The sequence below is a fragment of the Hetaerina americana genome, unplaced genomic scaffold (genome assembly GCF_022747635.1).
Source record: "Hetaerina americana unplaced genomic scaffold, ioHetAmer1.1.p SCAF_22, whole genome shotgun sequence".
In the NCBI taxonomy this organism is placed as follows: domain Eukaryota; kingdom Metazoa; phylum Arthropoda; class Insecta; order Odonata; family Calopterygidae; genus Hetaerina; species Hetaerina americana.
This window is the reverse complement of record NW_027286786.1, coordinates 4591207-4616541: the sequence shown is the minus strand read 5'-3', so window position 1 is coordinate 4616541 and position 25335 is coordinate 4591207. Positions and strand designations below refer to the sequence as shown.

Genomic DNA, 25335 nt, shown 5'->3' with positions numbered 1-25335 from the left:
ATTGTTAAGTACTTTCTTATTTTTTGTGTGAAAGGGCGACTCTGTTGACTGCACTGGGCCCTTGATGCTAAATTAGGGTATGGACGTGGGTTTTGTGCATACGTCGTGATAGAGTAGGGAGTGCCGAGTGTTTTTGGTGATTTTCAAGAAAAGTACTTTTCTAGTTGAGCAGATATTGTCGAAAACGTTTTCGTTACGACCTCTTAGTTTTCGCTATAAAAGACGACCTTCCGCTTGGGCTATCTATGATCAGTGTAGTTGTCTTTCCAGGGCCGTATATCATATATACTACATAACTCATCCCGGTCTTACAGTTGCAGGTGATTACAGGGGGTATCACTGAGTATAATTTGTCCATTGTAGTGAGATTACTGCAATGATTTAGGGGATTTACTTTTCGTAGGGGATTACGGGATTTACTTATTTTAGGGGTTTCTTTGTGGAAAAAGTTTTACGTTGGTATGACTGAAAAATCGAGAGCTTCAACGGCCGGTAGATAGTCGTGGGCTAGCTCGCCGTGGGCCAGGTTCAGTTAAATTACTCATACAAATTTTTCATAGAAAACAGATGACGTTGTTAGTGCGTTTGTTGTGATTTTACTTGTGATTCGTGCGGTTTTGGGCCTGTATTACATTTTGCAGTTTGATCGAATTCGTAGAAATTGAATTGATGTAAAAGTTAATTAATGGTTAATGCTGGCTTCATGTTAAACTAATATGTTAGATGGTCAGCCTCCTGAGAAAAAGTGTCTGGTAATGGAAAATACCAAATTGTCAGATGAAGATGTGTCGCGGGTTTTGTTGGAAGAAGAAAAGCGTCCCGAATCACTAAGTCAGCCGTGCTACACATGGTCCGAAGTTCGTAATGAAAGTACCAGAGGAAGTTACAAACTTTTTGGGCCTGACACAATGCCTCCGATTGTGCCATCCACATCTCATTCCGTATTGTTCAAGGTAGGTACGTGTAGATTTGAGAGAGTGTTAGATAAAACATTCCTGTTCTTGATAATGAGGGAACAGAAACCGAAAATTATATTGATTCTAATTGGTGATATTCATTTGACTATTGCGCTGTTTTCAGTAATATATTCTGGAAATTTAATACCCAGAATATTTTTCTTTTAAGCTGCCAGTAATTAGCGGTAGATCTCCAGACCCCTTTGTTGGCTCGAACAAGGACTGCTGGGATAGCCATCATGTTCGAATGCCTTTTTCCAATCATAGTCTTTATCCATTTGACACGGTAAGAAATATACTGGATAGCCTGGGGGGTGTTTGGTTTTGAGGTGGCATTAATGTATAAGTTTTCATCGTATACATTTAAAAAATATAATCATGATGATTTTTAATGTATGTCCGTCTAAAAACTTCCTTACATATCAATCGTTGAAAAAATAAATATGTTTTCATCCATTATGTGTGTAATTTTATTTTTCTCTCCTTGTTCGCAGCCAAATGGAAAAGTGTTGAAACTACGATGGGAACTTGTCAAAGAAGCCTTGTCGAATGAGATTACATGTAGTAGAGAGCTTGAAGATGCAATCTTGTCCTACAATACAAGATATAGGCAAAAGTGGGATTTTTCCGGACTTCACCATTTCTTTGAAGAAGTATGTACAAAAGATGGGTAGCCATCAGCAACAAGGCTGTGACCAATTATCATTAATTAGGAAAATGGACAAGAAGTTCCTATTTTTCTTTGTTTTTTAACCACTCTTGAATGGAGGTTATCTCATGATAATTAGCCCTCAATTGATTATTTCTTGTTAATGTTATGGCTTATTAATCTCATGCATTGAAAGTTTGCCAACTGATGTGGAAGTATTGAGTGCCACTTTTTGGGCAAGGTAATTATTTCATTATTGTTGTCATGTCTGATACCTAACATCATTTTAGATATTACTTACCAATTTCTACAAGTTTTGGCTGATCTTTTGAGTCCTGTTGAAACACATTCACAAAATGTTTAAGTTTCTAAGAGGATGACATGTAATTACTGAAATTTGACATCCAGTGAAGGAATCAGTTGTAGTTTTGAAAAATATTCTTGGGATACCTTAATGGAGACCTAGGAAATTTATTTTCCTTCTCATTTATGAGTATGTACATTCCACTTGCCCTTAGGCTCAGCCTTTGCTAACGTGACAGCTGAGTAATCTCCAGTTGGATTACTGTAGTTTCGCTGAGACACGTTGCTGGAAAGAATAGTCATATTTTTTAGTGATATATGATGCACTTTCTATCAAAGCTCTTTAACATGTCTCATATGCTATTATAATTATCATATCCAATTTATATTCAAGTTGATACATTTATTGTAATAATATGTTCTACCTCTGTGTTCCAACAAAAGTTACTATTGCTTTCAGAGGACACAAACTGACATTTAATTAAAAGTGAAACCACTATAATCAATCTGGCGGTTAGTTGGTGGAAAATAGAAGGTTCCCAAAAATGAACCGGCATTCCATAGACCCATGGTATCCAGTGTATGGTGGCTACTGTGAGTGCATCAAGGTGTTACAATTTTAATGGCTTCTCTATGGAATTTTGTGCCTACAAAATCCACGCCTTGTGGGGAAGGCACTAACGTTGTATCTGATTTTCTCTATCTGACATGTCTCCACCAATTGACAATAATTGTCTGATATTCCTCTGCAGGTATTGGACGCCTCGGAGAGTGAGTACTTCTTTGAGAGCGTCCTCCCTGGGATGGTGCACTTGGCGCTCTCACTCCCCTCCCTCGTGCAGAGTGCCATCCCCCTCCTGAGGCGCCGCAGGCCGGCTTCCATCTCTCTGACTCAGAAGCAGGTGGCCTCACTCTTGGCAAATGCTTTCTTTTGCACATTTCCGAGGAGGAACACTGCTCGAGAGCCCTCCGAGTACTCAACATTCCCAGACATTAACTTCAATAGGTGAGGTCATCCTCCCTTGTGAGCAGACATTCTTCTAACTGCAGATTGCACACGAAAGACTTTCACAGACATTTGACTTGGACAAATTTTGTGTGCCACTGAGCATCTCCATGATTTATGGAAATTGAATACAAGTGTCAATTGCAGGCATGCTCAGAAGGAGCTGTTGACAAGTAATTAAATTTAATGTAATAAATGAAAAAGAAAAACTTTGTTCCAATCCACCACTTTATTTCAGGTACGACTATTTTCGATGCTATGGCGTCATCCTCAGGTACAAAGTTTAAAGACACAATCATTCTATATATACCCTCTTCCAGAAAGGATGGGGGAGTTGTGGGAAGAGGGGGCGGGGAGGGGAGTAGGTACGGAGGAATGTGGGGGAGGGTAGGAAAAACCAGGAAAAGCGTTAGTGAGCAGGGGGGGATTGGAAGGTGGGTTAAGAAAGGGGAAAATTTTGTTGGTCGGTATGGGTTGAGTCAATGGCTAATGGGGATAAAGGTACGGGTTAGGAGTCAATGGGAGTTAGGGGGAAGGGATTAGAGGTTCTGTTTTTCTGTTATTGCTAGGGAGGCTTTCAGGAGAGGTGATACGTTCTCAAACGGAATGTCATTGAGTAAAGGATGTTTCTTCATTGTTCTCCGGATCTCCAACTCTTCCTTTTTGTCCATCCTCCTCCCTTTTTCCCCCATTAGCCATTGACTCAACCCATACCGACCAATGAAATTTTCCCCTTTCTTAACCCACCTTCCAATCCCCCCCACTCACTAACGCTTTTCCTGGTGTTTCCTACCCTCTCCCACATTCTTTCGTACCAACCCCCGTACTCCCCTCCCCGCCCCCTCTTCCCACAACTCCCCCACCCTTTCCAGAAGAGGGTATATATACAATGATTGTGTCTTTAAACTTTGTACCTGAGGATGACGCCGTAGCGTCGAAACTAGTCGTACCTGAAATAAACTGGTGGATTGGAACAAAGTGTTTTCTTTTTCATTTATTAAAATGAACTTCCACAAAGTTGAGGCTGAAACTATTGAGTTAAATTTAATGTAATTGTAACTGTGTTAGGAGTAGTTTTGAATTGTTGTATTAAAACACAGACATAATTGAAATAAAATGCTTCAATGTCAAAGTGTAAAAAAGTCATTCGTTTTCCATGACCATATTGTAAATCCAGAGGATTTAAATATTTATGTTGCATTAATAATTTTATTCTGTGTGTGATTGAAAAGTTCAAATTCAATGCATTTTTTTTCTAACTCTCTGCTTTTATTTCCTATGATTTTGCATATTTTGTAATTGGAGGTTATTTTTGATCTTGCCAACTGTTTTGATAAATATTTTCTTATTAATCTCCAGAAGATTATTATACTTCTTGTGAGCCAATTTCTTCTAACTCTTCTTTGCTAAAAATATGTTTGTTAATTTCTCAACAATACAAATGTTCAGTAAAATAAATACTTAATTCCATTGCAATCACTGTTTATCGTGTTTATGTGTATGCAAATGCTCAAGATGCAGATAAAATTATGCCTCATACTCATGACAAATATTGCATCAATTTCATATTTATTGTGATGCACCAACTTTTATCTTAATAAGATTTTCACAGTCTAAAGTCGTGCATGTCATACCAGTTAATGGGATTGAGAGATATTTTCCAGTTTAATTTATCTTTAGATCAGTCATCCAGTTTAAAGAATGAATGTGTGTGGTGTAGTTGTGATTTGCATAGATTTTCTCTTAAGCTGCGAATGACATTGATTTGTTGAATGCCCATGCATTAAATCATATGTGGCTGGTTATTTTGTTGGATGAGATTAGGACAAGGTGTTGATGGAAAGCAATCACCTGAAAAACCAACATTGAAGAAATGGAATCAAAGTAAGCAAATCTCCTCTCATGGAGTGCTGTAAGCTGGCAATAGTGTGTATTCAGCATGAAATGCTAGAGAGAGGTATTAGAGTGATATCCAGACAGCATGTATTGGGATTCTGAGGCTGTTCCAAATAGTTTTTGGAGCTGAAATTCAATTGGTAGCCTAGTGAGTGTTATTTTAGCATTTTGTTTGCTGTTAAGGATGCCATACCCCTGTTTATGATAGAATACCCTCTTAATGGGTTGAAATTGTATTTTTATTCCCTTATTTCTGTTTTATAGGTTATTTCAAGGTCACAAGTGGAAGCCAAAGGCACAAATAGCAGTAGAAAAGCTAAAGTGCTTAATCCATTATTTTCGCCAAGTTTGCTCTAAAGGTAAGCTCATTAACTGCTTCCTCACTAGTAATAGTGTAATGTGTTTCAATGGGGTGACTCAAACTGGCAAGATGATTGGTTATTTTATAAAATGAAGTCCTCAGATTCATTCCCATGCATAAGATAATTGGGGTTTAAATACAATGTTCTATTTTAAATTTGTATGAGAATCTTAAATGAAAGGTAAAATAATATTTTATAAAATGGCATAGAATACAAAGTTAAGTGGTTATGAATTCTTTGTTTGGCTGTGATCAATTCAGGTGCTCTACATAGGGACAGAGAGAGAGGGAGGGAGTACACTGAGATTGTAGCTCCCCATTTATATAGTCTAACCAAATGGGACATCTCGCTCTCTCCACACTAACCGTTTCTTACAAATACTTAGAATTTTATTTTTTTATAGAATTCATATTAAATGAAACAGGATGCTAACAAAGTAGCATACATGCCAGGAGAGCCTTGTGCAATTGTTTTCACAAAGGAGCACATTCTACTGCATCTTACACTTTAATTTTCCTCATGAATTGATCTTAGCGAATATGTTAGACCTGATTGGTCATAGTGGAAATATTCATCTATTCTAAAAAATTAAAAAGATTTCAACCAAGTTATGGTGCTAATTTTAAAATTGGCCTTAGTTTCTATTTGGTATCAGTGTCCACACTCACACACAAATTTGAAGGGGTGTCAACTGATAATGCACATTCAGTGCTTAACCAAAAGGTTTAGATGTAATCACCTTCTGTTCTGTGTATAGTCCGAAGTTATGATCACAACCCTTATGTATAATGCTAGAAAAGTTACAGTATCTCAGTCACATTCTCCTCTTGTGTAGATCCATTGGGAGTGGTGACATTTGCAAGGCGCTACTGCCCAGAGAGCCTCTTGCCCAAATGGCCAGAGGCGAGGGAGATTGTTCCAAGGCTGCACGTCTCGGCCACGGGTCGAATTGAAGATGAGGGCTATGGAATGCTTCAAGTTGACTTTGCCAATAAGTAAGCTGATTCTAAAATTAATTACTTTGCTGATGTAATCATGTTTTGAGTTTCTTCTCACAAATGTCAGTTATCTAAAACCTGACCTGATGGAGAACCTGAGGGAATGTCTTTTGTCTGCAAATTCCACCAATTTTCTTGACTATACTCAAAATTAAATTATGCAATACAGGAGATTTTGGAGAGGTGAGGGGGGGAAAGAGAGAGAGGAGGGATTCTTGACTTTACTGAAGGTCAATTACGGTATTGTTTCTCTATTTAGTTAAATTTGTGGGGTAGCTGTAAATCTTAGGGTAATTACCATTCCAAAGAAGAATGCCTGATATGACAGATGGGCAAACTGCCTGACTCAGCCCCTGAAAAGGCACACCACGTGGGGTGAGCACAAAGTTGCACCAAGAGCATGCGTAAGTGACCCTACATTGCAGATGTACTTAGATCTCTTTCCCACTTATAACCTAGAATTATGCATGTTACCCAATGTTCAACTCTGAAAATAGGTATTGTGTTGAAAATGAAAAAAATGCATAATTAGTCATTATCAAAATAATAATGGAACTTACTTACATTTAAGGAAGTACAAAATAATGTCAGTTCAACTCTGAAGATCTCTAAAAAGAACTAAACATGAAAAAAATGCGAGTACAATAATAATTTGGACCATCTCACATTAGGCATCAATGAAGGAAGACTAGCTTGGCAGATTCCACTAGAATTTTTATTTTTCAAGACCATCGTTTCATCCCAAGGCGACATAATCAGGTGACACGGTGGGAAATACAGAGGATATATATGTACAATGCAATGGCCAATGGAGGGCAGGGAAGGTGGGAGGGTGTGAGTGGAGGTGGAATGAAGAGGGTGGTGGCAGTGGAGGGTTTGCCAATGGGTGGGCCAATTGTTTGTCTGGTTCTGGGGGTAGAATAGATTGGGGAGGCGGAGGGGGTTGTGAGGTGCGAACTTAAACAGCTGTCTCACAGTCAGTGGGAAATGGGGGAGGGATCAGGGGTGGAATAGGAAAGGTTTAGGATTGATTTGGGACATGTGGGACACAAATGGTTTGTATCCCAAATTAATGGGTTGTTAGCGCTTGGATTTCAGTTGACTTAGAATCTCCATCTCTTTGGGAGGGTCTAGTTTTGGTCCCATCTTCTCTAGGTGTAGAAATTTTGGGTGGAAATCGCTTGTGTGACCTTGGCCAAGGAGATGTTTGGCAAATAATGTGGTACGGGGTCCGCTCAGTAAGTATTGGGACTGGCTCCAAAAATCAAAATTTATTGCAGTTATCATTACAATTACTTAATAATCTTCAAAATACATTCCTCCTGCATTGATACACTTAGTTCAGCGCGTCTGCCAATCGTCAAAAGCCCGCTGGAAGTCGGTTTCAGGAGTACTTTTGAGAGCCTTTGTCGTCGCCACTTGAACCGCCTCGATGGAGTCGAACCAATATCCTTTGAACTCCTTTTGAGCTATCCTTTGAGGTAATAACGTTGTCGAGAAAATCTTCATCTTCCTGGATGCAGTCCAAAAGTTCTTGCAAAATTTCCACCCGCGACAGTTTTTGTTCCTCGCTCAAGACTGTCGGCACCAGCTTCGGGCACACTTTCCTCATCGCAAGATCCTCTGTTACAATGGTGTGGACGGTTCCGACTGAGAGGTCGGTCTCCTCACTGATAAGGGCGATGATTAAACGCCTGTCAGAGTCCAAAACATTTTTCACCTTGGCCACCTAAGCATCGGTTCGAGTGGTCGTCGGGCGTCCGTCTTCAACAAGCTCCCGGCATTCCTTAAACATTTGTGTCACTCAAACACTCTTGTGCGGCTTAAGGCATCATCCCCATAAGCCTGTTTAATGAGTTCAAGGGTCTCCGACGCGGATTTCCCCAAGTTTAACGCAAAACTTCACAGCGTAGCATTGCTCGACGGTGCGCTCCATGCTGGCGCGACGACACCACAAACAATCACACGTTACAAAAATCCACCTCCTGTCTCAACGCATGCCCGGAGGCGAATGAACTAAAGTGCGCCTGAGTGATGGGGGACCCCTCTACCGAGCCGACCGGTCGGACCTCCATCCACTGTCCGTTGAAGCTCTGTGAACCAGTCACGATAATTATTGTACGGACCCTGTATTCCCTCTATTGAGGAGGCAGGCCCGGTATTCCACCATTTTCATGGCAAAATTCCTTCCCATTTACCAGTTGTATTTGGAAGCTCAGTGGGAACATATGAGCCAGTATACACCACTAAAAATAAAAATTCTTGTGGAATCTGCCTAGTTGGTCTTCCTTCATTTACGTCTAGTAAAAAAGACGTCCATCAGCCTGAGGCAGCTCATGTCATTGCAAAGGTTGAACTCAACTATGATTGCTTCTTCTGCTCAGGTGAGAGTGGGGAATGGAGAGTCCGAATGGGAGTGTGAGGAAGAAGAGTAAGGCCAAGTTTTCCAGAAAGAGAAAGGCTAAGTTAAACGTTAAAAAAGGCGGGCCAACACTAGGGCAGGTGCGACAGTTACGTATCTCAGAAGTGTTCTGGACCAAAATGGTGAAAGTAGTTGAGACATAAGGAGAAGAATTGTGTTAGGCAAGAAGCTTTTGCCAGCAGGAGGGAATTGATGACAGGGACGTTGAGTGAGGATGTTAAGAAAAGGCTCATTAAAACTTTGATATGGAGCATTGTTATGTGCAGTGCAGAAACATGGTCTTTGGAGCAGGAGAATAGGCATAGATTGGGGGTTATTGAAATGTGGGTATGAAGTGGACAGAAAGGAAAACAGATGAGGAAGTGACAAGTAAGGAGACAAAAAATGGATGTGAAGCATATTGATCGGTAGTGGGATGTTAAAGACTGTGATAGAGAAGAGAATGTTAGGCAAATGAGGAAAGGGAAGGAATAGGATTGGGATGTTGGATGGGATGAAGGGAGGAAGTATACAGAGATGCAGAGGGACTTTGTTGTAGAGAAGTTTGTTGGGTTGTGTTTTGTTAGGAGAGAGAAGATATTTGGTAGTTGTGTCCATCCAAAACCTGCCTTAAATAATAATAAGAAGAAAATAAAGGTGTATAGTTGCAATATACCTGTGAATCATAATGTCACTTTGTCTAGGACAATCTATAATCACAAAAATTAAAAGACATAAATGGAACCATCTTGATGAGAATGAATTCTATTAATTAGGAATATATGTTTTAATTGGGACCACAAGGGTACAGGTGTAAGAACCAGCCACACTAGTCCCACTCTAATGCTTCATCCATAGCAACCCTGTTTGTAATTTCATCTGTGTCATTGCCTTCGTTATTGTCAGTTAGTGCTTGATGAACAAGATATAAGCTCAGTTTCACAATATTGGGTGAACAATGTTAAGCTGGGCTTATATCTTGTTCATTATTTCCAGTATTGAATACCCTTTCTCTTGTCTGTTTAAGTATGAATGTGCCATCATATCAGAAATGTTGGTACTCCCATAAATTTATTGTAATTACAAAATATTTCTCATTGCCATGTTTTTTTCTCATAACCATTTATTTTAAATTTTATGTCATCATTCGATGAAGTTGCTTTAATTCAAATAAGTAGAACTGATCATTCTTGAAATCGTTTTGCAAAAGGCACAAAATCTTTGCTGAGGAAGTAACTGAAAATGTTCTGTAAATCAGTTTGAAGATATTTTCGGGTGCTCTCTATAAGATTTTTAAAACAGTTGAAATCCACAGCCAATATTTTAGCATCTTTAGTATTATATGCTGACCAAAGAATGCACTCACAGTGAACTCTTCAAGTGAGCACATTTTTGAAGGGATCTGATATTCTGAACATACTAGTAAGTTGTTCAAACCAAGCTTGACCTTCTAGGAAAAGTTGTAGTCATACAGTGGGTAGCAAAGCAATTGTAGGTCATTAATGACAGTAACTCATAACTGTGAAATAACGTATGCTATCATGTCTTTGTCTTTCACAGAAATAATGGTTTTTGTTGTAAACTGAAAAGTTTATGTTTTCCTTGTGTCCTATTATCCAAAAGTGCATTTATTTGGAATTCACATATGCTTGCATGAAGATAAAGTGATCCATGTTGTAGGGGAATGGTGTTATGGAAAACTAATTTATTTGCAGATTTGTTGGAGGTGGTGTTCTTGGTACGGGATGTGTTCAGGAGGAAATTCAGTTCCTGATTTTTCCAGAGTTGATAGTCTCAAGGCTTTTCACGGAGGCACTGGATAGAACCGAGGCACTAGTAGTCAGTGGTAAGCCATTCTTTTCATCATTAGAAAGCTGGATTCACAACAAAAAGTTCATTCTTATGCAGCAAAATGCATGAATTCTCACCATGTAGTAATGGCATACATATTCAATAAATATCACTAATGATAATGTTAAAATGTATTGATCTTGCTTCTGGGCTAGTAAATTTAAGTTGTTAACATCTTGTTTTCAAAATATTTGGGAACTAATTTTTGAGTCTCAATTAAGCCAAAATGGGAAGAGGGTTGGAAAAAGTTGTAGACCATGATTGCAGACCGCACACGCTGGGCGACAGATGCGGTGAGAGCAGCCAGCTATGAATTTAGGGAATTATATGCATTGAAAAAAGGGTAGGATGATCCAGGCTTCATTAATTACTTCCAGAGCTACAAAAAAGGACATAAGTCTATTCTTCATGCAAGGAAATCATATTATAACAAAGTCATCAGCCAATCTGAGTATATCACTAAAACATAATGGCAAGTAGTTAATAATGTAACCAAGAGAAAGGTATGCAAGAAAGGAATTTCAACATTTATAAATGGGGAGGGGATCAATCTATCCTATCCAAAGCAAGTAGTAGAGTTGGCATTTAATTACCTAGCTAATGTGCCTCTGAATTGACAAAATGGAATTCTGAATAACGATAGATTTGCAGCGCGGTTTTGCCAGCATGTGAACTCTCCCCTGGTCCTCTTTCCTGCAACAGAGGATGAGGTCTTGAAGTGAATCTTGAGCCTTAAAAGTAAACCATCAGTCGGAATGAACGATATCCCTAGGAACATAAAATAATGCTCCTAGGAAATTCTACCATATCAATGATTTGCCTGGATATATTGAGAATAACAACATAGTTCTGTATGCTGATGATACAACTCTGGTTATGAGCCACAAGGACGCTAACTTGTTGCAGGCTAAGCTTGATAGCTCATTATTGCTCTTGGAAAAATGGTTTAAATTTAAAAAACTGCCTGGAAATGTATTAGAAACAATTAATATTCAATTTTTAAAAAGAAGAAAAGTGCCTCAGTTATACTTCATCTTAAAAGGCAATTCATAGAAAGGGTACACAGCACCCAGTTTTTAGTTTTGTCTATGAATGAGTCCTTAATTTGGGGAATCCATACCAATGGCCTATGTTCCGCTTTGGCAAAAAGTGGATTTATTTCTATGAAATCTTACAAACATTACAGATTTAAAGATATTGAAAATGGTTTACAATGGCAACTTTTAGTCTCATATGAGCTACAGAATTATTTTCTGGGGAATATGACCTGGTTTTCATGTTTGAATGTGTATTTGGCCAATGTGGCTCGTCTCCTTCAAGCACGAAATGCACTGTTCCTATCCTTTATGAAGTTGTACGATTGCTTTACCTACTGTCATTTCCTCTTGTGTCATCCATTACTTCTTTGGTGGGTGAAACAGCTCCCTAATGGCCATGCTCCCATCTCTTGGCTAAAATGGCCAAAGTAGCAAGGACATGAAGAGAATTGCCTCGGGCAAAGAAGCTTTCTGGAAAAGGAGGGAATTGATGACAGGAACATTTGGTAAGGAGTTAAAGAGTGGGGGTGATCATAGCTGGAAAAATAATACTTGTGCAGAACATAACTTAAAAAAAATAAATAAGAAAGACCCATGAGATATTTCCATTTCTCTTCTAGAATTGTAGTATTCCAAGATTTCTTGCTGTTCATTGTTGGTATGACTCGAGGTCCAATTTTGTATGACTCCAGCAAGTAAATGGCAGCAGGCCAACACCATGCTTTACAGCACTCGAGTTAACAGGTGGTCACTTTGGGGTGGATCTCTCATGCTTTCTCCTTTGCCCAGAATGTAAGCTGATCTGCCTATAAATCAATCCTTCTTTTATCACAATAATATGTGTATGAATTCAAATTTCAGTTTTCTCAGTAGTAGTAGTAGTTATTATTAGGGGAGGCGACCAACAGCTAAGGTCATTTGCGCCATTTGGGACGGACAGGAAAGGATGAAGGGTGGAGAGAAACCTGGTATTAGCCTACTCTCAATGTAAGGCACCAAGGGGTCCACAGTTAAACGTCCCCCCAACAGATGGCGTTCTTGCTTAAAGTGCTATCCACAAAGCACCTCAAGTAGGGATCGGGATAGCACAGGAAAAGATATGCATTCTCCAGGTTTCGTACCCGGGCCCTCTCTGTGGGAAGCCAGTACGTTAGCAACCACTGCACCATCTCAATCCCCCTTTTATTTGGAGGTTAATTGCATGGTGATAACTGTTAAATCCAATGACAATTCAGTATTATTTTTTTTCCACGTATTTAAGGTTTTTTAACTAAAACATTAATGTGTACATATTCAACCATTGTTTTTCTACTGCTTTATTAATGAAGATGAAGTTATATGTACAATTAAACAAACCTATAAAAGTGCACTTGGATTTTTTTCTTGCAACCCAGAGCAAGGGAAGTCAACATATAAATGTCTCTAAATTGTATTATTATTTGCAAATTTGTTGATTAATCTTGTGTGAGGCAAGACTCCTCCAGCAAATCTCTTAATGGTGTGGGAAAGGGTGCAACCAACATTGGTGTGGTTGGCAGAAATATGTTTAAGGAATCAGATTCAAAGGTTCATTGGAACCTTTTGGAAAATATTTTTCAGGTTCAATGTTTTTTGAAATAAATTATTTTAATAATAAGTCAATTTTTTTAAGTTACATGATAGTAATAGAATAATTAATCTCTGCCAGGTCTGTTCCAAAAAACATGAGACTGTTTGAATAAATACAATTTGATGAGGTACCCTTTAGTCCTAGTTATTGCCTTCAAAATACAGCCCTTGGCTGCCAATACAATGCTCCTAATGTTTATTCCAGGTGTCAAATGTCGCCTGGAGCACTTCTTTCGGGATAGCCTTTTTTTTAGTCTACATTTCAATTTCATTGGATGTCTTCAATAGTTTCAAATCGGCGTCCCTTCAAGGTGGATTTTGACTTAGGAAATAAGAAAAAGTTCGCTGGAGCAAGGCCTATAGAGTAGGGTGGCTGGGGGACATATCACCGGTGTGCTGTTTTTGGCCAAAACCTCGGTAACAATCAACGATGTGTGTGCATTGTCGTGATGGAAGCACCGAGACTCTTTGCTTTTCCACACTTGTCGTCTCTCAAGCAACATGGCGTGACTTAACCTTCTCAGAACTTCTACATATATAATAGTGCTGCCCATTCACTGTTTGCCCTTTGGGCACATATTTCTAATGAATAATACCTTGCCAATCGAAGAAAACGAACAACATCCGAGCTCCTTTGGTTCATTGGGAAGAGTGGCCCCTTCCAATGTGAATACGGGGCTTCTGTATCATGACCATGAACCCAGGTTTCATTACCTGTGACGATTGTTTTTAAGAAGTTTCGGCCATTGTTTGGACAATCCAGCAGCTCCTGGTTAGTGTCAAGACGTTTTTGCCTCTGTTCATCTGTTAACACCCACGGCACAAATTTGGACATGACGTGCTGCATGTCCAAAATTTCTGTCTAAATCATTCACACTGTTGATGGTCGTCCACTTCTTGTTTCTTCATCAGTTGAGGTCCATCCTGGAAGCGGTTGTGCCAATGAAAACACTGTTCCCGATTCATAGATTCATTGTCAAATGCCTCCTCAGTCATTGCATAAGTTTCCCTTTTCCCAAGGTTAGAACAAAATTCAATGCACAAGCACTGCTTCTCCAACACCTTCATTTTCATCAATGTTTGAATTTATAGAGCAAGTGTGTGCAAGATCTGACAAGAATTGCTTTTGTAAGGAGACAAGCGTAGATAGGGCCACAAGCAAGGTGGTGTTACACTTCCTGCAGACGCCCGCTGGAAGATGACAACAACAAACTGATTGTGATTGGTGAAGCAGTTCGCCCGGAGAAAGACCAGTCTCATCTTTTTTTGTACTGACCTTAAAGGTCTGGTACATCAAAAAAATCACCATAATGATAGACACCTTTTCTCCAAAATGAGTTCATATGATACTTTCCATTTTATCACATGCCTATTTTTAACTAATTAAAGGAACCACTCCATCCCTAAATATTTAAATATCATCACTCTACTCCTTTCACGTTACTGTGTCTCTTTGGTATCATCTGAGCTCTGGAAATGTTGTAATTTTTGCTGAACTTTTCAGTAAGGAACTGAGCATGCTGCAACTTGATGCATGGCTTCAAATAGAGTACTAAAATTGCTTCAATAAAAGTTTTTAATTATGCTTTGTATTGTTTTTCTAATAATTGTTCAAATGTGTAATTTTGTAGTGCTGTGTGGACAGTGATTTATCTCCTACTTCTATGTACTTTTGAACCCTACCTCTTATTGTGCTCTCTCCTTATGCTTGTAGGTTGTGAGCGTTACAGTGTGTACAAAGGATACAGTGAAACCTTTAGATGGGCAGGTGGTTATGATCCTAAAAAGCTATCTCCAAATAGTTCAGTTACTGCAAGAGATGTGTATGGACGCCATTTGACATCAATTGTCGCTATTGATGCCCTTAATTTTTCCTCACCAAGTCGTCAGTACTCACAAGATGCCCTTCTGCGCGAGGTGAACAAGGTAATTGCTGAAATGTGTGCAGGTAAACACATTCCCACACAGTCTGGAGTATTTTTATGTTTGGCCCACCCCCTGACGTCATCCCAATGGATCATCAAAAGCCTGAAATGTAGTTGTCATTCTGTAATTCCACAAATTTGCAAGTATTTGTTTTTACTATTATTGTATGATATTCACCTGTGAAATTCAAGCCGTAATAATTATCGTTCGTTCGAAGGTTTCCGCGGCGATGAGTAGGTGATTTCCACATTTTTCGGGCTAATTCCATCCTTGGGTCCGGGTAGGGTGTCAGCTATCTTGGTGACGCAGTTGAATCTGGTCACCACATCATGTTTCCTTAAAGCCCTCGCGATTCTTTCCGAAGTCCCTGCGATGAAGGGGATGGTGACGTAAGCCTTCGGACATGGTCTGGAGTCTTCTGCCCAAAAAATGTGGAAATCACGTAATAATTATCTTTTTCAGTTTGTTTTTCAATATTTAACACAATGTGAATTCTTCATTTGCATTTAATTTAAAAGTCATGAAAAAGAAGACAGTTTCCCCCCTCCACGCTGTTCATAAGATGAAATTGAATTGAATGTGATGAAATATTAATTGAAAAATATGACATACTGACTATGCAGAAGCTAAATAAAAATAAAAGGGAGGTTCATAAACTAGAGCAGGTGGAATTGTTCATCTATGTCAGAAGTGCTCTGGACCAAAATAATCAAAGTAGTTGGGACCTAATGAGAAGAATTGCATTAGACATTGAAGCTTTCACTAGAAGGAGAGAATTAATGGCTGGGCCAATGAGAAGGGATGTTAAGAATAGGCTAAGCAAAACCTTTATGTGTGGCGTGGTATTGTACGGCATGGAAACATGGTCTTTGTGGGAGAATGATAGGAGACGTAGATTGGAGACTTTGGAGATGTGGGTGTGGAGAAGATTAAGTGGATCGAAAGGAAAACAAATGAGGAAGTGCTAGGCAGGGTGAGAGGGGATTGTTGGGAGAAATCCAAAGTAGGCTGGGAAAATGTATTCAAAGCATATTAATTGGAAGTGGGACGTTGAAGACATATCAATTTCAGACTCTGTCCATCCTCCTCCTCTTTGGATAATGCACCACACCCTTCAACATTCACGTCAATAGTCACGGATATTTGGAAAAGGGATAGAAACATAAATAAATGACAAACTCAAGGTTGGTGGGGAAGGTGGAAGGGTGCAAATCACGAGCAGGCAAACGTTTCCTTGACCAGAACATAAACCAAGGACTTTCGTCTTGCTAGGTCAATGCTCTAACAATTAATCTATCATGAAAATTACCACTGAAATTGGCAGAGGTATTATGCAACCAAGTGCCCCGATTCTTCGTCTTGGGACCTGTTTTACACACAATCGGAGAAGTGGATGAACGCACCAGAGGAGAGGATAGGATAGCAAGCAAGCACACAAGGTCTGTGTATAAAGTATCAGGAAAGGTCACAGAAAAATAGATTTATTTCAGATATTGCTACAATGCCTCGAAATTCTTCAAAGCACATCCCTTGAGCGTTGACACACTTTTGCCTGTGGCTTTTCCACTACTTGAACGCTCCCTGGTTGGTAGGTTCAGGAAGGTCCTTTAAGGGTACACGTTCAAGCTTCTTTGACGCACTCAGGGTCCCATGGTGGTGTCCTTGAGGGAGGATTTCACTTTTGGGAATAGGATATTGTGTGCTGGTGCCAAGTCGGCACTGCGGGGGGATTGGGGAATTGTTGTAATGCCGTTCCGCGATGCCATAAATGTTTTGGCAAGTCGACACTCAACTCTGCTCTTTTGGTCATCGGCCAGACATTCAGGACGAGTTTAGCGCAGATCTTTTGCATTGCCAAATTTTCAGTGATAATGGTGTACACTGTCATCTTATCAATGCCAATATGATATGTGATCATGCGGACACTTAACCAACAGTCTGAATTCAGCACTTATCTCTCACATTGTCATTTAGCGTGCGGCTTGTCCTTGACACTCTCTTGGCCATCTTTGAAGAGCTTGTGCCCCATAAAAACTGCAGTTTGTGACATACTTTAATTCTTTAACACTTGGCAGATCATGCCCAGCGTCTCCAAACCTGATTTCCCTGGTCCAACAGAAAATTCGAGGGTGTACCTCTGTTCAATCGTTGACTGCATTTTGCACTTTAACTAAGTTGCTCGACAGGGGTCCACTAAAAATGCTCACGGGTGATTGTTGCGTGTTGAAGGTCAGACCCCCAAAGTGTCATACCGCACTGACTTAGCCACCGAGCCAGTGCGGTGCAACGTACATTCACATCGGGAAAAAATTATTACCGATACATACTTGTTATCCAAGCCATTTACAATATCAGGTGCACCTAGTTTAAGGCATGCATAAGCCAAAAAGAGAAATGGACCATTTTAGCCAAATACACAGGAATTTTAGCCAAGGACACACCTTAATGGTGAACGCACATTCATGTGGATATAGGTGTAAGAAAAAGAAATGTAAACACTCACAAAAGACTAACACAAGGTTGCTGGGGAAGGTGGAATAATGCGGACCACAAACAGAAGGTAGAGAATTAGCCTGACGATTCAAAGGCCCGTGGTTTGAAAACCCATCAAGGAAACATTTTCTATGTAAGCTAAGTAAGGACCATGTGGTCTTATGAAAATAATTTCGATAGAAAAATTTTAATTGATGGCTTTAGTTTCCTACAAACTTGCTTCATTTTTCTAAATAATCGCCATCACGTCTAAGCACTTATGGTAACCAACTTCTTTAATCCCTCAGCATAGAAGTTCACTACCTGGGAAACAAACCAGTTGACGGTGGTTATATTGAGTTCCTCATTGTCTGCAATGTCGTCCGCCAAGCCATTCTGTTTCAAGCGCAAGAAGAGGAAATGGTGGCTAGGTGCAAGGTCGGAACCCGGGGACGGTGGTTCAAAAATGCTTGCCCACTCAACATTCTTTGCTTTTTGTTTTGTGCCGTTAGCATTTTCGGTTCCCACCTTGCATGCAATTTGTGACATCCGAGCTTTACCGCAATTATCATGTGAATAGTGGTGTGTCCAGCTAGAGGAAATACATCAGTCAGAATGCTAATCGTCGATTATATCTCAGTCCTTTGATCGCTTGTTGAATGATTTCATTGGTCCAGATACTGAGGCTGCCACTCTGCTCTTCGTCGTGCAAAATTTGACTTTGTAATGTAAATGATGTGTATCTTTGTCACCAGTTGCCATCTTCCAGTATTGTTCTTATATGTGCCCATGTTTAAGTGTTTTTGTGTCTTCCGGCTTTGTTTTGTTGTAAATTTCTGCTCCCCAACCTTCACCTCCAAGCGCTCTCACGAAAGTGTGTCAAAACAGTATAGAAAAGAATCTGCCCTCACGAGCCAGATTTTTAAAGCATAGATGTGCAACATTATGTATAGCGGTCACTTTGTTTGATTGTTTGTAGTTATAATCTGGCTGAATAAATAAAAGAGGCTGATGGTTGCCCTTTCTTGGATGGCAGGCGTACGTAGGCTTCTCGTGTCCGGAGGGAGTTGCTGACCTGCCTGCTGTGGCCACGGGAAATTGGGGTTGCGGTGTGTTCCATGGCGATGCCCAGCTGAAGGCCCTCCTGCAGCTGATGGCTGCTGCCAAGGCAAAGCGTGACTTGGTTTACTTCACCTTTGGAAATGAAAAGTTAAGGGACGACATTGACTCACTCCACAAATGTCTCTACAACAATAAAATCCCTATTGGTGAGTCACCTTGAAAACACTTTCATCAGTTTAATTGTCTAAGTAATCTAGATATATTTTTGGTGAAGGTATTGACAATGAACATTAATAGTATGTTAACTCCAAACAAAGGTTTTCAGGTCCCAGATGATGTAGCATTCAAAAGTCACAATGACATTCATAAATAATTTTTCATTTTGAAATTATTTTCCTTGTGTAATTATTTATTTATTCCATGTTGTGGAATCTGGTGACTCATATTCCTCCTGAATTGTGTGTTAGCTGCATGCACTTAATACTGTGGAACCTCATGCCTTGAGCATAATTCATTCCGTGATCTTTCTCATGAAGCCAAACATTAGTAAAGTGAAACAACCTTCGCATATAACTTAATGTAAAGTACGATAATGTGTTCCACGCCAAAAAAAATAAATCATGCTAAAGGTTACTCAAAGAAAATTGGATGCATTGTTTAGGATCATGGATCACGTTCAACTTTTCCTCTACGGTGGAATGAAGTAACTGAGAATATGAACTGGATTTTTAAAAGCAAAAACTAATCAATTAATTGTCAATGATGTAAATGATATGTACTTTGCTTCCAATTCACTGCAAAGCTGTCTAAAGACATTTGGTTTTGCCGATGCGTCAAAATGTGGTAAAATGCAACTCAGAATTATTATTAAATAAATTTATGGGGTCCATTGACACTTCTTTATTAAAGTGATGCCTCATTTTTCCCATGACCTCCGCATCTCATTTAGCATGCTGGTTTTGAACTCAATACTTCTTGAAGATGCGTGGAGTTTCTGAATGCCATAGAAGCAGGGGTTTCATTGCCAAGGTGCCGCTTGCATATGTGGAAAATAGCAGCGAGAGATGGCCTTTCATTGACTTGTGGCCGGGCAATGCATTCTCTTCTCCTGTTATATGTAGAAATATAGGTTTGCTTCAGTATCTTTTTCCAGAAGATACTGAAGTTGGAAACTAATCTGGAGAGAAAGCATCAAGATAATAGTGATCAAAGTCAACCACAGGCTTAAATGCATTTTGATGGGTTTGTGGAGAGATTACAGCCGTTGACCAGGGATGTGATAGTATTAAAAAGATCTCAGTGGGGTTATAGAGCCATTCTAGGCTTTTGTGTGTGTGTGGCAAATCAAGTGAACCTATCTGAGGGTGCCTCCGATTTGCAATGCTTAAGAAGTGCGGAGTGAGAGATATTATTTTGCGTGGTTCTATGATGCAAAATCATTGCAAATGCAAGAGCTGCTGTATGTCTCTCTTGCTTGCATTTTCTTTGTGCCAACTCTTTGCATTTTTATCTTTTCAGGGGAGTTGTGGCAGCACTTATGCCACTACTATACCCACTGCTATCAAGACGGCTCATTTTCATCAAGCCTCTACACTTATTTATATTCGGTTCTGGAGGAACCTGCACCTGCAAACCACATAGCTCAACAAAATACAAGTAATTATAATTTCATGCAATTTTCAGTGGCATAATTATAAATTAAAAAGAGTATGAAAAGTATTCTCTTATTCTGGTCTAGGAAGTAAGCCAAGAATGATGCATGCATACAACTTACAAGTAACGCCAAAAATGCATTCAGTGGTTAGCAATTACGTTAAGTCTCACAAAGGGGGCCAAAAATCATCCTCTGCATTCTGGTGAGGCTTGGTGCAGCTTATAAAAAAATACTGTGAAACCAATGTCCAGTGGTAGCATTAAACAGCTTGAGGCAGGAAACTGCCACTCCTGGAAATATCATGGATGTTACCTATGGCCACATTATTCTGAATCACAGCCCTCTCACAGATTTGGCTGAAAAGATGCCTTGCTGTTCATTTCTGGCATGAATGTGCTGACTTTGCGATGAATGATGAGTAAAATGCTTGGAACAACACGTTTCCATGGTTAAATTCATCATCAAAATTATCGTTGGCGTAAATACTTTTTTTCAAAATTCAAATCTCTACGTTGTCCCTTGTACTGGCTCACTGCCCAATGATGGAGATACCCATGCCAATCTGGCACTGCCACTAAATGGTCATGGAATTCAGTTGAAAGTGTGTTTGGGAAAAATGACCGAGAGAAAAAATGAAGAAACTAAAATAGGGTCAGTAAGTCCGAAGTTAGCACCAAAGCTGCCTAAACACTGCACTGTTTGGCAGCTTTGGTGCTATACACTTAACTCTTTTACCTTCAATTTACAGTAATAATGGTGTTGTGTGAAGCAAGGTTTTTCCCCAATTTATCAAATCACAAACTGAAAAATTGCATGACTTTCGGCCAACAAATAAGTGGTGGTTGTCACACAAATATTCATCTTGGTTGTACTATGGGGATAAGAGCTAGGTTATTTACTGGGGAAGCAGTAGATCCAAGGATGTTGGCTGGGATCCAAACGCTTGACCAATCCTTTGGTCTTAAGGGGCCCTTCCTATTCTGCAGTGAAAGTGTTCTTTGCCATCATTACTTCCATTAACCCCAAGCCCTTAGATTTCCCACTCCTTAATACCCAATCCTCTCTCAAGCATTACAACTGCTGGTGAAAATTCTGCATGCCTCAATTTCTGAACATCCCATTTTCTAGTCAGGATTCTGTGAATTAGTGTCCTCTTTACTAAGAAATGAAAGTAATTACCTTAAGCTCCCATAATCAATTTTCTCCCCGGGTAAATTACCTCTAAAAAATTTCAGTTAAACAGAATGTGTCGATGGCTTAACTGGCTAAAGTAATTGGCCGGGTGTTGAGGGATCCCCGTTTGAATCCGTTAAGGCAAAGATTTTGTACACTGGAATTGTTGCATGGAAATGCATACCTGTATTAGCGGATGACTTCCTCAAAAGTTACTGCTGCGGCACCTCCTGCAGTTTCTTGGAATTGCTCAATATACTCCCTGCTTCCAGAGGAACAATGACTCCAGGTGAATAGATACAGGAATCCTGTCATGGTCTCGGGCCCACCCACGCTCTCCATGTATTGAGATGCATATTCCAGAATGCTGTCGTTATATACCTCAAAAGGTGAAAACAACGGCAGATTTATTTCTTAATGGTATGGAAATGTACCACATCTGTGAATATGCACCACTTCCACTAATGTATGAATTCCTCAATGAATGTTTAATAAAAGTTATAGAATGAGAGTATGTTGTCAATGACTGCATTGCAAGCTCAAAATAGTTGCTGAGGGATTTTTGAGAAAAGCTCCCTCTGGAAAGTGTGTTGGGTGGGTGGAAGTTTGACATTTGTCACGGCACCACGAGCGTAGCCGTAGTGTGTGGAAGGGAAGCAAGTAGTTTTAATGGGCTCATGATGTTTTTTCACAGGTATTAATAGTTCAAGTGACATCAAAATGGAAGTTCCTAGTGGAGGCAGTGCCAAGGTGGGGTCAAGTGGGGTTGAAGGTGTGGAAGAGGATGCGTCATTCACAAGGGAAGATTTGGACCAATTGGAGGAGTCAATCAAGGCTTACTACGCGGATGAACAGATTGAGTTGGCTTGTGTGTCGAATGGTGGAGATTCAGTGCCACAATCAACTGGAGAAAATGGCTAAAACTTTTTACCAATATTTTTATCCTTTCAATTATTTCACCACTTCCAGTTTTAATGTAATAGTTGCGTGATGATATTAATTTGTTAACAATTTTGTAGTCAGTTGTTCCCTGTTGTTTGAGGAAAGGAATGGAAAAGATAAATAAATGCTTTAATAATGTTCATTTAATTACTTCCCTTGTACCATTTTGTTTTTTGTCAAAATTTTTATTTATTAATAAATCCTTGCATACCAAAACATATCATTAATTACATATGATAATAATAATACTTTATTCCTATTTAAAAATGGTACAACCATATTAAATGTCAATATGCTGAGTTTTGTTAGTATTTACATGTAAATGATTAACATCAAGCCATTCCTTAGCCTGTCTTAAGTTAGTGCTAGACTGATTTGTTTGCATCTTCTAGATGTTGACATTTTTGCACAAAAGTAGTGTTGTCAGCGTATAGAACAGATGCAGGTTTCATATAACAGGGCAAATCATTAATCATGATGATGAAAAGTATTGGGCCAAGCACAGAGCCCTGTAGTACACCACATTTTACTTTAAGAGCTGTAGATCAACAGCCATCAAGGTCAACCAATTGGTGGCGATCATCCAAATATGACTTCATTATTTCCGTGCAACTCCCTTAATACCATAATATTCTAGCTTTGTTAGTAATATTGAATGATTAACACAGTTGAAAGCCTTAATAAGATCACAGAGACTGACTCCTCCTCTTCAAATGCATAAACAACATAATTAACTATGGGCTCTACTGCCAAAATTGTCAATTTCCCAGATCGAAAGCCATACTGGGATTTCAAAAGGAGATTATTTGAATCAAAAAAATTACATATTTGATCTTTCATAATAGCTTCAAAAATTGTACCAAAATTGAGGGGGTAATTAGCTAAATCATCTTTATCACCTTTCTTATAGACAGGTACTGTTTTAGAATATTTTAGAGCTATTGGAAAATCTCCTGTCTCAAAACATAAGTTAACTAACATAGCTAATGGTTCTGCTATGAACATAATAATGCCCTTTATTAGGGAATTAGACAGGCCATAAATATCCAAACTTATATTTTTTAACAGTTGATATAATATCAAATGGTGCAACAAAATTTCAATTATTTAGAGCAAGATTTTGCAGCAAATTGCCAATATTGGCAGCAGCAACGTTTCGAGAGAACAAATTGTCTTCAACAGCTTTTAAGAAAAAATTATTGACAGCATCTGGGGTGAAAAGATCTTTTCCATTACCATAACCAACTTCTTCATTGATTACTATCCATGCTGCATTTCATTTATTTTTTGCAAACCTAACTGAATTATAATTATCTCTTTTGTATTTCAAGTAAGCCTCTTTGTCATGCAGGCTTCCACTGGTTTTGTAAGAGTAGTATATATGCATACATACATGTATATACAGGGTTCGTCCTTTCTTTTTGAGCATTATCGTTCGTGAAATACGTCCCCCTCCCATGTTTTCCTCATCGGTGCGCGCTCAGGATACAAGGACTGGGGCTGGTTCTTGGAAGTGTGTCGGATGTCCAAGCGGGCTCGTTTTTAGCCTCTTTTTGCACTCTCCTCCGGTTTTAGCATTCTGACCCCGTAAGTTTCCAATTCCTCTCGACATTCGTGACGCGGAAGTTTGCTGTCAAGATCTTCACTTCCGTGGTCGCTCGAATTCTAATTCCTCGGCAAAATAAATCGTTTTTACCCATCAGACAAACTTGAATAATATGAAAGACTAGGAGAAGCCTCATGGATTGGGCAAATCTTGAGAACAGTATGAATTCGTTAAGGAAAAATAATGGAATGGAAACTGAAATGAAGACAGCAAAAGGGACCATTACTTTGGAAAATCGAATAAAATTGAAAAAATATGGAGCATTAAAAGTACATTCAACAGATTCAGGCGAGATTTAGTGAGAGTTCGTCAGTATGAGAAAAAGAAATTTGCACTTTTCCACAAATTTGCTTGTAACGTACAACGCGTTTCAGTTCATCAAACCATCTTCAGGTACAAGACATTAAGAGGTATAGATATTAACGTAATGTTAAAGTAATTAACGTATTAACGAAAGTCCATAATGAAAGAATGAAAGGCCACAGTTATACATTTTGTGAAACCAAGACTGGATCTCTATTTATTCCGTCAACGAAAACTCCATTATCGAAAATTGTTATTCTTCCCTCCATTTGTTTAATTATCCTGTTTTAAGTTCCCTAACAGAACAATTTTCATGTGCCCGTGATGCATCGGTGTCTACTTATTGTGTTGGAACTGTGGTGAATGTAAGCCAGATACGTTCATTGAAATACCCTGAATATCTGAAATTGTAGGAGCAATACTCTAGAAACTCCACCAATTGCGTGATAATTTCAAAAATGCAGGTTAATGGGGGCGTTCCTATTGAAAACTTAGTTTATTTTCATGTCTGTCTAAATATGATGCACTTAACTGATGCCGCGTGATCTAATCTGATCTAATGCAGTACTTAGGAGTCTCAAATTTATCCAGAAATTTCGCTTTCGCCATACTTTGGCATTGGAAACATTGGAATTTCATCTCGAAAAACCTGAAAAATTAAGGAAATTCATAGCTACGGATAATTCCATACTTTTCGTTCTCTGTAGCGTTCTTGGAAGAACTAATACGATTGATATGAAAAGTTTAACAATCTAGCAAATACTCACCTGGTGTTCGACTCTAGAAAGTACATATCAAGCTCAGATTATTCAAAAAATTAATTGTTGGTGTGGGCTCAGAAGTTCGTGTGAGAGACTACCTTTTGGGGAGCGTAAAATATTTCTCATAAGATGTAGGAACTCTTTGGGCGAAAGTCTCCATGTTTGTAGTTTCACAGCCAAATAAAGATGATCTACAGGGTTCGTCTGGAAAATAAGTGTACTGAGCTCAGGAAAAAAAATTTATTACACTTTTACATATCTTAAGCTAATATTCCTCAAAATAGGACCCTTGTGAGTCGATACACTTGTTCCAGCGGCGTTCCCATTCCTGGAACGCTCCCGCGAAGGCATCATCGGGAACCTCTCGAA

At 39.2% G+C, this 25335-nt stretch overlaps 1 protein-coding gene across 2 annotated transcripts; it reads left to right on the top strand.

The window, feature by feature from the left end:
* The first annotated feature begins 600 nt into the window (after positions 1–600).
* LOC139689286 (poly(ADP-ribose) glycohydrolase-like) lies at positions 601–22436 on the top strand. Of its 2 annotated transcripts, XM_071586351.1 has the most exons (11): positions 601–953; positions 1126–1242; positions 1451–1609; positions 2661–2914; positions 5075–5169; positions 6008–6167; positions 10287–10417; positions 14782–14993; positions 18502–18733; positions 20046–20183; positions 22049–22436. In XM_071586351.1, exons 1-11 carry the CDS (start codon positions 717–719, stop codon positions 22273–22275), a joined length of 1962 nt encoding a protein of 653 aa, XP_071442452.1. In that variant the 5' UTR covers positions 601–716; the 3' UTR covers positions 22276–22436. The 2 variants fall into 2 exon arrangements, with proteins under 2 accessions (XP_071442452.1, XP_071442454.1); XM_071586353.1 differs by lacking the exons at positions 601–953; positions 1126–1242; positions 1451–1609 and adding an exon at positions 2409–2502.
* Positions 22437–25335: the final 2899 nt, after the last annotated feature.

What these genes read in the sequence shown, in the direction of transcription:
- LOC139689286 (XM_071586351.1), top strand. Translation starts at nt 717, where the DNA reads ATGTTAGATGGTCAGCCTCCTGAGAAAAAGTGTCTGGTAATGGAAAAT. An exon ending in CTCATTCCGTATTGTTCAAG is followed by an intron (nt 954 to 1,125) that starts GTAGGTACGTGT and finishes TTTTCTTTTAAG; the next exon opens with CTGCCAGTAATTAGCGGTAG. An exon ending in TCGCCAAGTTTGCTCTAAAG is followed by an intron (nt 5,170 to 6,007) that starts GTAAGCTCATTA and finishes CCTCTTGTGTAG; the next exon opens with ATCCATTGGGAGTGGTGACA.